This window comes from Rhinoraja longicauda, chromosome 2 (assembly GCF_053455715.1).
Source record: "Rhinoraja longicauda isolate Sanriku21f chromosome 2, sRhiLon1.1, whole genome shotgun sequence".
NCBI classification, from domain to species: Eukaryota; Metazoa; Chordata; class Chondrichthyes; order Rajiformes; family Arhynchobatidae; genus Rhinoraja; species Rhinoraja longicauda.
In genome coordinates, this window is record NC_135954.1 from 15,866,420 (window position 1) to 15,881,642 (window position 15,223).

Sequence of the window (15,223 nt, forward strand, 5' to 3'; positions counted from 1 at the left end):
CCCTGCAGCCTCACAGCATCCTCCTTGCAGCTCACACTGCCAGCCAGCTTTGTGTCATCTGCAAACTTGTAGATGTCACATTTAATTCCCTCGTGTAAATCGTTATATATATATTGTAAATAACTGGGGTCCCAGCACCAAGCCTTGTGGCACCCCACGAGTCACTGCCTGCCATTCCGAAAAAGACCCGTTAATTCCTACTCTTTGCTTCCTATCGGCCAACCAGTTCTCTATCCATGTCAATGCCCTACCCCCCAATACCATGTGCTCTAATTTTGCACACTAATCTCTTGCGCGGGACCTTGTCAAAGGCTTTTTGAAAGTCCAGCTACACCACATCCACTGACTTTCCCTTATCCATTCTACTTGTTACATCATCAAAAAATTCCAGAAGATTAGTCAAGCATGATTTACCCCCTTCATAAATTCATGCTGACTTTGATCGATCCTGTCACTGCTTTACAAATGCGCTGCTGTAACATCTTTAATAATCGACTCCAGCATCTTCCCCACTACCGATGTAAGGCTAACTGGTCTACAATTCCCCATTTTCTCTCTCCCTCCTTTCTTAAAAAGTGAGTTACATTGGCTACCCTCCAGTTCACAGGAACTGATCCAGAGTCAAGAGAACATTGGAAAATGATCACCAATGCATCCACGATTTCTGGGGCCACCTTCTTGAGTACTCTGGGATGCAGACCATCAGGCCCTGGGGATTTATCTGCCTTCAGTCCCAACAGTTTACCTAACACCATTTCCTGACTAATATAGATTCCTTTCAGTTCATCTCACTCACTAGATCCTCGGTCCCCTGGTATTTCTGGGAGATTGTTTCTGTCTTCCTTAGTGAAGATAGAACCAAAGTACTCGTTTAACTGTTCTGCCATTTCCTTGTTTCCCATTATAAATTCACCTATCTTTGATTGTAAGGGGCCTACATTTGTTTTCACTAATCTTTTCCTTTTTACATATCAAAATAAGCTTTTACAGTCAGTTTTTATATTCCCCGCAAGCTTTCTTTCACACTCTTTTTTTCCCCCCTTATAATTAACCCCTTTGTCATCCTCTGACTCTAAATTTCTCCCAATCCTCCAGTTTGCTGCTTCCTCTGGCCAATTTATATTCCTCTTGGATTTAACACTATCCTTGATTTCCCTTGTTCGCCATGTTTGAGCCACCTTCCCCATTTTATTTTTTCGCCAGACAGGAATGAACAATTTTTGGAGTTCATCCATGCGGTCTTTAAATCTCTGCCATTGCATCTCCACCGTCAACCCTTTAAGTATAATTTGCCAGTCTATCCTAGCCAATTCCTGTCTCATACCTTCAAAGTCTTCTTTCTTTAAGTTCAGGACCCTAGTTTCTGAATTAACCATGTCACTCTCCATCCTAATGCAGAATTCCACCATATTATGGTCACTGTTGCCCAAGGGGCTTTGCACAACAAGATCGCTATCTAATCCTTCCTCATTGCACAATACCCAGTCTAGGATGGCCTGCCCTATAGTTGGTTCGTCTACATACTGGTCTAAAAAACTATCCCGTATACATTCCAGGAAATCCTCTTCCTCAGCGCTGCTACCAATTTGGTTGGCCCAATCTATATGTAGATTAAAGTCACCCATGATAACTGCTGTACCTTTGCTACACGCATCCCTAATTATCCTGCTTGATGCTGTCCACAACCTCCCTACTGCTGTTTGTTGGTCTGTTTACATACAACTCGAACAAGTGTTTTCTGCCCTTGGCTATTTCGCAGTACTACCCATACCAATTCTACAACATCCAAGCTAATGTCTCTCTTTGCTATTGCATTAATCTCTTCTTTAACCAGCAATGTCACCCCACCTCATCTTCCTTTCAGTCAATCCTTCCTGAATATTGAATACCCCTGCATGTTTAGCTCCCAGCCTTGGTCACCCTGGAGCCATGTCTCCGTAATTCCAACTATATCATATTCCTTAACTACTAACTGCACATTCAGCACATTCAATTCATCGACCTTATTATGAATGCTCCTCTCATTAAGGCACAAAGCTTTCAGGTTTGTTTTTATTATCTCCTTTCAACCTTTTTCTTTTGTCCTCCTTTTATGGCCCTCTGTCTCCTTGCATTGGATCCCATCCCCCTGCCCTGTTAGTTTAAGTGTGACCTCTTTCCCATTAATTGCATGCATGCGCTTCCACATTGTTGATTCCACCTCCCCCCCCCCCCCCCCAATTAAGGTGCAACCGGTCCCTTTTGTACAGGTCACCCCTGCCCCAGAAGAGATCCCAGTGATCTAGACATCTAAATCCCTGCCCCCTGCACTAACTCCTCAGCCACACATTCAGATCCCCTATCTTCCTGTTCCTACCCTCACTAGTACGAGGTACTGGAAGCAACCCAGAGATAACCACACCAGAAGTCCTGCTTTTCAGCCTACTGCCTAGTTCTCTATACTCACATTGCAGAACCTCCTTCCAGGAAGCTTTCGTCTTCCCGGATGGACCGCAGGTCATCCAGCTGCTGCTCCAGTTCCCTAATTCGATCTTTGAGGAGCTTCATCTGGACACAGTGCCCACAGGTGTAGTGGTCAGTGACACCAGCAGTGCCCTTGACTTCCTTCGTCGTGTAACAAATGTCCTATGTTATCCCACTTTCACATCCTACATAATAGGGGCAATTTACAGAAGCCAATTAACTTACAAACTTGCACGTCTTTGGAATGTGGGAGGAAACAGGAGTTTCCAAAGAAAAACTGCAATCACAGAGAGAACATACAAACTCTTTAATGACAGCACCTGTATGCGTCACGATGCTCCCCTGATAAAAAAGTAATGCACTATATTCAAGGTTGTTTAGAGCCAAATCAGCACTTTAAAGGAAGATGTGACTTTTTAAGATGTCTGAAGCCTTTGAAAAAGTCCTTTATTAAATTTATCAGTATTTGACATACAGATTGTTAACGTGAGAACATATGAATTGGGTTTAGGAGTAGTAGGTCATTTGACTCCTTTGAGCTTGGATTGTAAAGTTTAGTTATATTGTAGTGTTCTCATTTAAAGGTAGAGACTAAGTAAATTTATAGCTATTGACTGTGTATTAATGTATATGCAAGCTTGTTATTGTATAATTTTACATTATTTGTACATTAACATATAAATTAGAAGGCAAGTTAATTGATAGTTTAATTGAATTAATATAGGCAGTTATTGCTATAGATGTATTTTTTTAAGGGAAGGCAATGTAATATATATCTTGGGTATACATTTAATGGGATTTGGAGAAAACAAATAGGGAAGTCGAATTGCAGTTGTAAGAGGCACTAGTGAGATCACATCAAGAGAACTGCAAATAATTTTGGTGCCATGTTGAAGGAAAAGCACTGTTTCAGTGGAGCAGAGTCTGTTCATTAGATTGATTTGGAGCATGGAAAGATGACATAGCGGTTAGAGCTCCTGCCTTACAGCCCCAGAGACCCGGGTTCCATCCTGACTACGGATGCTGTATGTACGGAGTTTGTACGCTCTCCCCGTGACCTGCATGGGTTTTCTCCAAGATCTTCGGTTTCCGCCCACACTCCAAAGAGGTACAGGTTTGTAGGTTAATTGGCTTGGTGTAAATATAAAAATGATCCCTTGTGTGTGCAGCATAGTGTTAATGTGCAGGGATCACTGGTCTGTGTGGACTCAGTGGGCCGAAGGGCCTGTTTCCGTGCTGTATCTCTAATCAGCAGCAGTTGACGAGCACGCCCCACCACCCAGATGATGACCTTCGTGAAGGGTGGAGTGCAGCTGCCAAGAACCACAGCAGCCAAGAATCCGTCAGGAATCCTGGTGACTGCGCAGGACTGGCAGCTTTCTGTAGACCTGGTGAAACACCTGAAGTTCCCACTGCACATCGCCACGACCACCCTGAGGCCAGACATCCTCCTGGTCTCAGAGGCGTCCAAAAGCATCGTCTTGTTGGAACTGACAGTGCTGTGGGAGGACCATCTGGAGGAGGCCCACGAAGAGCTGGTCAGACCGCCGTAAGCAGGGCTGGAAGGCAAGGTGTATGCCCATCAAGGTTGGCTGCAGAGGTTTTGCAGGGCAATCGCTCTACAAAGCCTTGAATGCATTGGGCATCACAAGAATGGAGAGGAAAAGAGTCATCAAGAACACCACAGAGGCAACGGAGAAAGCCTCGAGATGGCTCTGTATCAGAGGAGGAGGTCCATGGGGCGGAGCGAATGCCACCTGAACACAAGTGGTGGTCTGATCAACCACGGCTGGGACGCCCGGGCGAGGGTGTCTGATGTTGAAAGACCCGGAACACCCAATGACCCCAGGTTACATCACTGATGATGTGTTCAAGAGCATCAAGAGATGTATTTTATCAATCAAAATAAACGAAACTAAACTAAAAGGAAAGGTTAAATAGATTGGGACAATGTTAACTGGAGTTTAGAAAAATTAGAAATGGTTTTATTGAAACATACATGGTACCTGGAATCTATTTGGAGAATAGATTCCAGGGATAAATGCTGGGAGGATGTTTCCTCTCAAAGAAGTGTCCAGAACCAGAGAATATGATCACAGAATAAGAGGTCTCAGTTAAGACTGAAATGAGGAAGAATTTGTTCTCTGAGGGTTATGATTCTTTGCAACTCCTTGTCAAAGTGAGAGCTGTGGGAGCAGAATCCTTGTGTATGGTTAATGCCAGGATTTCTAGATTTCCAATCGCAAAGGAGCTAACGGTTAGATTGAGAGCATGGTAGTAGCGCCAGTCAAATACACCAGTATGGTGACGTACAGGTGAAATAAAAAATTAAACCAAGAATGGCGGATCAGTCATAATCCTATAGAAGAGTGGAGTTGACTCAAGCAGCTGAATGGCCTCACCGTTCCAACTTCCCATGGTCTTATGTGGTACGTACCATATGGTGTGACTTCCAATACTTTGCTTCATCAGACACTTCTGTGGGGTGAGTATTGTCCATCATCAATAAAGGAATTGTTGTTAGATGCTCTTGCTTGCCATATTAAACAGCAGTATAGAAGAGCCGACAGATATTGTCCATACTCCTAGCTGACCAAACTTCTGAATTTACCAAAAGCACTTTGCCCTGTTTAACTGTAGGAAAAACAGATCTGTATGTATTATGACATTTATGATAGTAATTATGTCACTGAGTGTGCCTAAATAATGGAAGTCTGACGTGGATATTCTTAATGCTCTTTGCTCATAAGTGACCTGAGCTAAGAATAGAACTGCTCGGGAGAGAAAACTGTATTTGCTCCTCACTAAAACACAAATCCATGTAGTTGGGAGATTGTCCTCCAGTTCGCATCACAATTTATTTCAGACAAATATAGCTGTTTATTGTATATGTGTTGGAATGAACTGCAGATGCTGATTTAAGCCGAAGATAGACACTAAAAGCTGGAGTAACTCAGCGGGACAGGCAGCATCTCTGGAGAGAAGGAATGGGTGACATTTCGGGTCAAGACCCTTCTTTAGACCCGAAACGTCACCCACTCCTTCTCTCCAGAGATGCTGCCTGTCCCGCTGAGTTGCTCCAGGTTTTTGTGTGGTATCTTCTATGGTACATGTCGGGGAACCAATATAAATGTTCTACATGTATACATTAATCAGTTTTCAAACCACTTACGTCAAGTGGCTCGCTCTTATCATATCATATATATACAGCGTGGAAACAGGCCTTTTCGGCCCACCAAGTCCGCGCCGCCCAGCGATCCCCGTACAGTAACACTATCCTACACACACTAGGGACAATTTTTACATTTACCCCGCCAATTAACCTACAAACCTGTACGTCTTTGGAGTGTGGGAGGAAACCGAAGATCTCGGAGAAAACCCACGCAGGTCACGGGGAGAACGTACAAACTCCTTACAGTGCAGCACCCGGAGTCAGGATCGAACCTGAGTCTCCGGCGCTGCATTCGCTGTAAAGCAGCAACTCTACCGCTGCGCTACCGTGCCGTGTATGCTATTCTATTGGTGAGGTGTCTTTCTTTACATAAATGTACCTTGTTATTTGAAAGCCTTGTTATTTGACAGCTTCTGAGCTTCAATGGATGTTGTTCATTATCTGATATCAATTCCTTTTTGGTATTTATTCATTTTCATGTTTATTAATGTGTGTTCATTCTTTTGAAATATTATAATGAATTTCCATATTTATTTAAGGGTGTACAAGGAACTGCAGATACTGGTTTATACAAAACATGACACGATGTACTAGAGTCAGGCAGCATCTTTCGAGAACATGGATAGGTAACATTTTGGGTCAAGATCCTACTGCAGACTGATTTTTTTGGTGGGGTGAGGGTAAATAAAGGAATAAATAAATGACAGATACATAAATAAATAGATAGAAAAGGGGGGGGGGGTTATTTTCAGGTAGTTACCTAAAATTAGAGAATTCAACGTTCGTACCGTTAGGATTTAAGATACCCAAGCGGAATATAAGGTGCTGTTCCTCCAGTTTGTGTTTGGCCTCATTTGGCAAAGAAGGAGGCCTGGGACGACAGAAAGGTCAATATGTGAATGGGAAGGGAATTAAAATGGTTAGCAACCAGGAGATGTCTTGGTGGCCTTCCAATTAAAAAATCTATTTTGCTTTCTCATGCCTTTGCCCTTATTTATTTATTTAATATTTATTTTCCTCCTTCCTCTCTTCCCTGTGCGCCACCTGGATTCAGAGCCATTTCTCCCCTTTCATGTCACCCATCCATGTTCTTCAAAGGTGCTGCTTGCTGAGTTATTCCAGCACTCTGTGCCCATTATTTATTTGTGTGTATTAGGTATGAGAGGTACTTGAAAGTTTTGTTTCATGGGGGAAGTTTGTAACCCTATCACCTTATGGATAACGAGGACTTTGTGTCTAAGAACAATTTCCTAGACAAATACATTGTGAAAAGAAAAAGTAGCACTGCCTGCAGACATGGGACTATGAAGTGTGTTTCTTTTTATTGGCTACACCTTACTGAACAGATCGTCAGGGTAAATGACGAAAAAGGTGCTGTGATTTAGTGCAATCTGAGGAGCTTTCTTCACCAGTAGACAGTTTAAATTGGAGCACGTAAATCCTGTGGTTACTACAAGGGGTCCATGGCAAGAGTACACTGCTCCATTGAAACACTAGGGTGGCGCAACGGTAGAGTTGCTACCTTGCAGCGCCAGGTTCGATCCCGACTATTCTGTATGGAGTTTGTACGTTCTCCCCGTGACCGCGTGGGTTTTCTCCGAGATGTTCAGTTTCCTCCCACACTCCAAAGACGTACAGGTTTGTAGGTTCATTGGCTTGATGTATGTGTAAATTGTCCCTAGTGTGTGTAGGACAGTGTTAATGAGCGGAGATCGCTGGTCTGTGCGAACTCGGTGGGCCGAAGGGCCTGTTTCCGAGCTGTATCTCTAAACTAAACTAAACTAAACTAAACTCAAGTCTACATTATGACGTGCCTTTTTATAAACTGTGGAGATAGACTGCCCCCAGGTGGCTAATTGAACAGTCATAATTTAAATGTATGATTAAATATAAATAAACTGCAGTGTGTGATTGTGTGAACAGTCAATGCACAAGCTTATTTTAATGGGAGGATAAGTGAAGAAAGAAATGTAAAGACTGAAAGTAATCTTCAATGTGAGGTTGATCAGTGTCGTTTTTTTTAAGGATGTATTAAATTCTTATCCAGTTCTTTTAGCAACATTCACATGCTTCATGAAGGATAGTATCAATGGATGGATAAATTCACTGGATGAATTTAAAAGAGAGTTAGATAGAACTCGAGGGGCTAGCGGAATCAAGGGATATGGGGAGAAGGCAGGCACGGGTTACTGATTGGGGATGATCAGCCTTGATCACAATGAATGACGGTGCTGGCTCGAAGGGCCAAATGGCCTCCTTCAGCGCCTATTTTCGATGTTTCTATGATGTACAGTCTCTGGGGGAAAACAAAATTCTCCTGACAATTAACCTAAATCTGGATCTGCATAACAAAGTTGTGACTCCTGGTTCTCTCTGATCTATTTATTTCGAACACAGTCTATTTTTTTTGTTGACAAACCTTTAACAACGACATTTTTACAACAATTAGACAATAGACAATAGGTGCAGGAGTAGGCCATTCGGCCCTTTGAGCCAGCACCACCATTCACCATGGCTGATCATGCACAATCAGTACCCCGTTCCTGCCTTCTCTCCATATCCCCTGACTCCGCTATCATTAAGAGCTCTATCTAACTCAATTGTCTTTTGAAGGTATCTGACTTGCTGTTCGGTCCAGTCTTATGACATATCTCTGTGCCTTAGAATGCATGCACCACACTGCTGAGAGATGCTTCTAAACTAAAGATCATCTGCCAGTCAGGATTAAAAACCCGATATGTTGAAATTTCTTGAGCTTCATCTGTTGTGTAAACATTTGCACAGATCTTACGACAATCTGAAAATGAGCAGATTACCCCTCCAACCTTTACATCGAGAACATCAATAAAAAGTGAAGAAAGTGGTCCTGTGGCAAGTTAGTTGGGAAGAATTCCAGGATCTTGATTCAGTGACAGTGATAAATGTCCAAAGTGGGGAATTGCATGACTTGGCTAATAATAATAGTTATTGGCTAGCCAGAGTTCTCAGATTTGAGAGAGTGAAGTGCTATATAGGCAAGGAAAGCCCGTGTTCATTTGTGTACATCTATATACTAAAACTCTTTGTTTGTTTGTTCCTGAACTACAGCCAAAACGGTACATGATAGCGTGACAATTTTAGACCCACCTTACTCACCGTCATCCCTTTGGTGCTAATGGAAGGTTTCATTGAAATCGGTGTTATATTTTTTGTTATTCTCATTTTAAAGTTTAAATCTATCTCCTAGGGAGGGAAGGGAGAGGGAGGAAGGAAGGGGGGGAGGGAGGGGGGAGGGTAGAGGGTGCTGCACCAATGCAGGAGAGGTTTGGGCCCAACGAGGCCACTTGGTCTAGTGGATATCTAAAAGTTTCTCAGCAGTGATCTATCTGCATGTAAGATTCTCAGTTAAGCATGAAAGCTCAAGGGAGATGAGGCAGTTTTTTAGAATGGGATGTAAAACAGGGTATCATCTGAAAGGTGTAAATTGGTATTATCTGAGAAACCCTACTTTTCCAGCTGCAAGGATTGCATAACGAATGAATGAATGAATGAATGAATGAATGAATGAATGGATGGATGGATGGATGGATGGATGGATGGATGGATGGATGGATGGACGGACGGACGGACGGACGGACGGGCCAAGTATGATACAAGGAATGTGCCTTGGTGCTCCGCTCACAAATGACAACACAAACATATAGTTAACAATTAAGAATAAAGCATAAACACATCAAAACAATAATGATACACCATTACGGTCTAAACATGTGGGTGAAAATAAACCAGAGCAAAAAAGAGACTGCAGACTTTGGTTATTGAGTAGAACTATCACTCGTGGGGGAAAAAACTGTTTTTATGTCTGGCTGTGGCTACTTTGACAGTCCGGAGTCGCCTTCCAGAGGGAAGTGTTTCAAAGAGTTTGTGGCCAGGGAGAGAGGAGTCAGAGATGATCTTGCCCGCCCGCTTCCTGGCCCTTGCGGTGTACAGTTCGTCAATGGGGGGGGAAGGCTCCAGCCTACAACCTTCTCAGCTGATCAAACGATCCGTTGCAGCCTCTGGATGTCGTGCTTGGTGGCTGAGCCAAACCAGACCATGAAGAAGAAGGTGAGGATGGACTCAATGATAGCAGTATAGAATTGGACCATCATTGCCTGGGGCAGATTGTGTTTTCTCAGCTGCCGCAGGAAGTACATCCTCTGATGGGCCTTTTTGACTGTGGAGTCGATGGTGGCCCCCCATTTAAGGTCCCTGGAGATGATGGTTTCAAGGAACTTAAATGACTCCACAGATGTGACACCACGAATATGGTGTTGTTGATGGTGAGTGGGGGGAGGGGAGGGGGATCTCTTCAAAAGTCTACAATTAGTTCCACTGTCTTGAGAGCATTGAGCTCCAGGTTGTTGCGATGGCACCAGGACGCCAGCTGTGTCACTTCCCATGCCCTCCAGGGGTTTCACCTGTGGGTGGTCACTTTAGCATGCATCTATGTTGTAATGAAATGTTTAGTTACTAAAAAATAATTACTTTGTGGCAACTTGCTTTTAACAATGTGGATCTTGTACAACTACAGAGAATTATTCCAGACTTGTGTCTCTACCAAGAATGACTTCAGCTCTCATTCATATGCTGTTAGTTTATTCAATGTTAAAGGCAGCACTTTAACTTCCAAGGAGAGTTCAGCCAAGTATGCATGCGAATGCAGAAAGATTTTAAATATTCCAACTTGCTGGCATCCAAGTTGCTCATTTCCAAATGCAGTTCAGTCATTTGTAAACCAGTAATTTTAACTTTTTTTACACGAGAAAGCCTGAATTCCTGAGTTATGGGAACATCTGCGGGTAAACGTGCAAGAGAAAGACCATATTCGTGGTGTGGATGTGTTACACTATTTATGGGCCAAGCAAAGCAGGAATATTTCTCTCGGGACCCATCAAGCTGATATTCACATGGCATCCCTTCATCAATGTCTGATTTATCGACGTCTATCCTCCAAACGAGAACTGGCAGGCAAAAACCAATCAAAACTTTAAAACGTGTTTCGCGGTTAATTTTGTCAGGTCACTTAAGGAAATCTGTGGTTCCAGGTTTCCTGCCCAAATTTCCTACTCCTGCTTTCTTCCTGGTCTCAAGTAAATATCCGAAGCTAAGTTAAACACATCAATGTTTAAACATGCTAGTGTTTGAATTTGTAGGGATTATGCATGACTATGTACCTTTTGCAGCAAAACGCTCGTTACAGTTCAGTTCTCCATGTCTGCTTTTGGCACTTGACAGTTTTACAATGGTTTACTTTTAAAATTAGCTAACAGAATATTAAATCAGGTCGTATATGAAATTTCCTCGTGGTTTCTCATTCTGTTTTATTAGCTCAATAAGCCATGACTCAATAAAGAACCCATTGCAAGTTCTCAGTACAGGACATGAACTATTTTATTTATATGTGTGGGAGAAAAATAAATCATGGATGCATGTTTGTGAAAATTATTTTGTGACAGTAACAGCCGTGCACATACTACCAGTCAATTAAATTTTAAATCAAAGTTTTAAATTAGAACTCAATATAGATCTGAATTTAAATTCTTCTTGTAAAATGGGTGTCTTGACATGTACATCTCATCTGACCTTGGATAGACACTAAATGCGTCTGCTGGAGTAACTCAGCGGGACAGACATCATCTCTGGAGAGAAGTGGGTGACATTTCAGGTCAAGACCCTTCAATCATCTTATCTTAGATATTAGTACAATATTCAGAAGTACCATTGTGTTCAGCAACAGGGTATTGATTTTATTTGTAGTGGAATAATTCATCGTACATAAATTACTTTGAGACATTTATGAATACAAACCTTTGAGTGCTGAATAGTTAAAGATGCGTTTAGATCATTTGGTAATTTTGAATGTTGATGCCATTAATTCATAATGTGGGTCACTCAAGTCCAGGAGAATGATAATGCCAGCCTCTCTTTCCCATTCTCAACTGGCAAATGATCAGGGACTTTATCTAATTTATGTTTTAGACAATAGGCAATAGGTGCAGGCGTAGGCCTTTCAGCCCTTCGAGCCAGCACCACCATTCAATGTGATCATGGCTGATCATTCTCAATCAGTACCCCGTTCCTGCCTTCTCCCCATACCCCTTGACTCCGCTATCCTTAAGAGCTCTATCTAGCTCTCTCTTGAATGCATTCAGAGAATTGGCCTCCACTGCCTTCTGAGGCAGTGAATTCCACAGATTTACAACTCTCTGACTGAAAAAGTTTTTCCTCATCTCCGTTCTAAATGGCCTACCCCTTATTCTTAAACTGTGGCCCCTGGTTCTGGACTCCCCCAACATTGGGAACATGTTTCCTGCCTCTAACATGTCCAACCCGTTAATAATCTTATATGTTTCGATAAGATCCCCTCTCATCCTTCTAAATTATGGTGAGTGTCTGTGCAAAGGGTCACTGATTTTACTGTCACAACGTAGGTACTTGGGCACAAACACAAAGTACTTGAGAATGAATGTTATTGTGTAGAAGGTACAAGTTATATAAATAAAAATAATTATATGAAGTACTTATGTACATCTTTAATAATAATAATATATTCCTTTATTTGTCCCACACCGGGGAAATCTGCAGTGTTACAGCAGCAAGTGGATAGCTAGAGACATTCATTATAAATAAAAATAAAGATAAGGATAATTGTCATTTACTGTGGGTTTTTTAACTGTTACTGTTAACTGGTCTGTCGACTGGTCTGCTGGGAGTTGCGCTGGTTGTACAGTCTCACAGCAGCGGGAAGTATGTGGTTGTATATATACATTGCCCTTGCACACTTGTGCTCAGTGGGTGCAGATATAATAATGCCCATGGACAGGGGTGCTTGTATGTGTGTGAATGTGTATACAGGAGGAATGTGTGCATCAGTATTGCTGTACAGGAGATGTTAGTGTTTGTGCAATAATGTTCTGATATGGAAGATACTTGTGGCCATTGCAGAAACTGTGTTGTGAGAAAGGAAAGGCTGGCAGATCAATGTTTCAGCATATATATGGTTCAGATGTGACAGAGGGACATAAAATAGGTGGGGAGTAGCAGTTGGGAGAATGTCACGGCTTCACAAAGAGAGAACTTAGATGGCTCATCCAGTGAGCATATGGGTAGAACTCGAGTATAAGAAAGGTGCAGTCACTATGAGGGGGATCCACTATATATTTCCCAATTGTTAATGGTAGTGGAGCAACAGATATACAGGTAGGTCATTGAACAAAGTAAAATTAACACGGCTATTATAAAGGCGATTTTAACTTTCCCAAGGTCACCAGTTATAAAGAAAGCCTTGAATGAAGTAGAATGATTGAGGAAAACAAGATAAAACAAACTGAAAGAAGTTTGCCTATATATCACTGGGTGATGTTTAATGGAAAATAAGACAAGCAAACCTTGGGTTTTTGCCATTGCTGTCAGTAATGTTTATTATGTTAAACCTCATGCTTTCTGTAAATGTTGGTGTTCCTGTGAATTTTATGTATCATTGGCATTGAATTCCAATGAGTAATATTTCTTTGTCACATGAAATGGATGAAGAATTATATCAATTGTCTGGCCAGAGTTTTACTATTCCCAATATAATCTCTGAGTCGTCAAGTGTTCACCTTTGCTCCTTGTGAATCTTTTCCAAGGCCTTAACTTAAATTTATCCCGATCACTAGTACTTTCAGTCACAAGTCTAACCGCTTTATTTCTCCTACATATGTGCTTACATCAACCTTCAATACTAAAGCTCTGAAAACTATTAATTATTAATATTATATTCTGATAAACCGTTCAATCACATTTTTTTTTCTTTTACAGCCCAAAACTAACTGTACCGATAATTATCTCTGGAGCCGTAGCAAGGGTAAGATAATTTCTCTCTCCATTTTAACCTGTTACTGAGCAAAATTATTTTTAATATAGGTTGCTAGAAATGCGTCCAATCAGTCAGCATAAAGAAAATTAAAAAGAGCCAGTTAACATTTTGTGTATTGGCCTGATTGACCCATCTGACCTGGGCTGATGTTTATGCTCTCCACTGGTCGTCTCTTACTTTATCTTATCTGATCTGCATAACCTTCTATTTCTTTCCCCTTCAAAAAATTTTCCCCTTAAAGGGCTCTTCAATCTTCTTGTTCTGGCAACAAACTAACCATTTTCTTGTTAGAATAGTTTCTCCTGATTTGGTTCTATCCCTTCATTTCATTTTGTGCTTTCTTGGTTTAAACATATTTGTTGGACTGTTCATTTTGCAGTTTGTTCACCTCTCTACTACATTCCCTCTACATCTATGACCACTGCATTATGTATCTGGTCAAAGAAAGTGCTTCCCCTTGAAGTCTAGAGCTTCCATAGTGAGATCTTGCATCACCTCTGCTGACAATCCAATGTTTTCAGTTATTGATCCTCCTGCCTTGCTAAAGGACCCCAAGATGTTTCAGAGGAGTATTATCAAACAATATTTGACACCAATCCACAGGGAATATTAGGGGGATTATATTAGATATACTAGTGATCAGGAGTCCATGGTTGTATAATGTAGGCATCTTAACATCAGGGAAGAAGATAGGGAAGTTTAGGTGGGAAATTGCAAAACCTGGGGCTGAGGCTGGAGATGGACAACATTGGTGGAGAATTAATTTGGGGATCTACAAGAGTCCAGGAATGGAAGATTGAAGATGGTAGAGATGGGGCAGAGGAAGAATTTGGAAACAAAGGTGACATTTTTAATATTGAGTTGATGCCTGATATGGAGACAGTGCAACCCAAGGACAACAGGTGATTAAATGAACAAGACTTGGTTTAAGCCACAAAGAACTCCAATGAATATGATTTCTCTTCCAGAAAACTGTTGATTTTGCCTAATTACTTTCTGTAGGAGGCTAAGGATGTGCAAGAGTGAGACTGCACTTGGAGCATTCTATGCAGTTCTGCTTGCTATACTATAGGAAGGATCTAATTAATCTAGAGGGCGCAGAATAGATTTAAGATGATGTTGCAAGGACTGGAGGGCTGGAGTAAAAAAGAGACTAGATGGACGTGGTTGTAAGTAGGCATAGGGGTGGTCTTAGAGGTATCTAAAATTGCAAGGGAAATCATAAAATGGATGGTCACTTTCTTTTACCCAAGATAGGGGATTCTAAAACTAGGCAGCATAGGTTTAAGGTGAGAGGCAAAACATTTAAAGGGTACCCGAGTGGCATTTTTCACATAGAGGGTGGTGGGTATATGTAGCAACCTGCCAGAAGTAGTTGAGCAAGGTACAATTTGACATTTGGACAGGTTCATGGATAGGAACGGTTTGGAGAGATGCGGGCCAACAGCAGAAAGTAGAAGGCATCTTTGTTGACATGGATGAGGTGGACTGAACGATGTTTCCATGCTGCAAACTGTGACTGTAAGCCAATGTATGATTTCAAGTTTATGGAAGGTAGAAAATCTAAGGCCAGCCAGCAGAATATTGGAATGTTCAATTCTTGAGGTAACATTGTAGATGAGAGTTTCAGCAGCAACACAAGGCAGTGTAACAGAGCTGGACATGGAAATGAAGCAGCTCTATCATTGAACTCTTGACAAAATGAGATG

At 41.8% G+C, this 15,223-nt stretch overlaps 1 protein-coding gene across 1 annotated transcript in view; it reads left to right on the forward strand.

Annotated features, from left to right (window-relative positions):
- dap (death-associated protein) overlaps positions 1-15,223 on the forward strand; it is a 74,590-nt gene that overhangs the window by 54,270 nt on the left and 5,097 nt on the right. Inside the window, exon 3 of the mRNA XM_078415365.1 lies at positions 13,457-13,502. Within this exon, the coding sequence (XP_078271491.1) occupies positions 13,457-13,502 (46 nt within the window). The remainder of the gene's footprint in view (positions 1-13,456; positions 13,503-15,223) is intronic.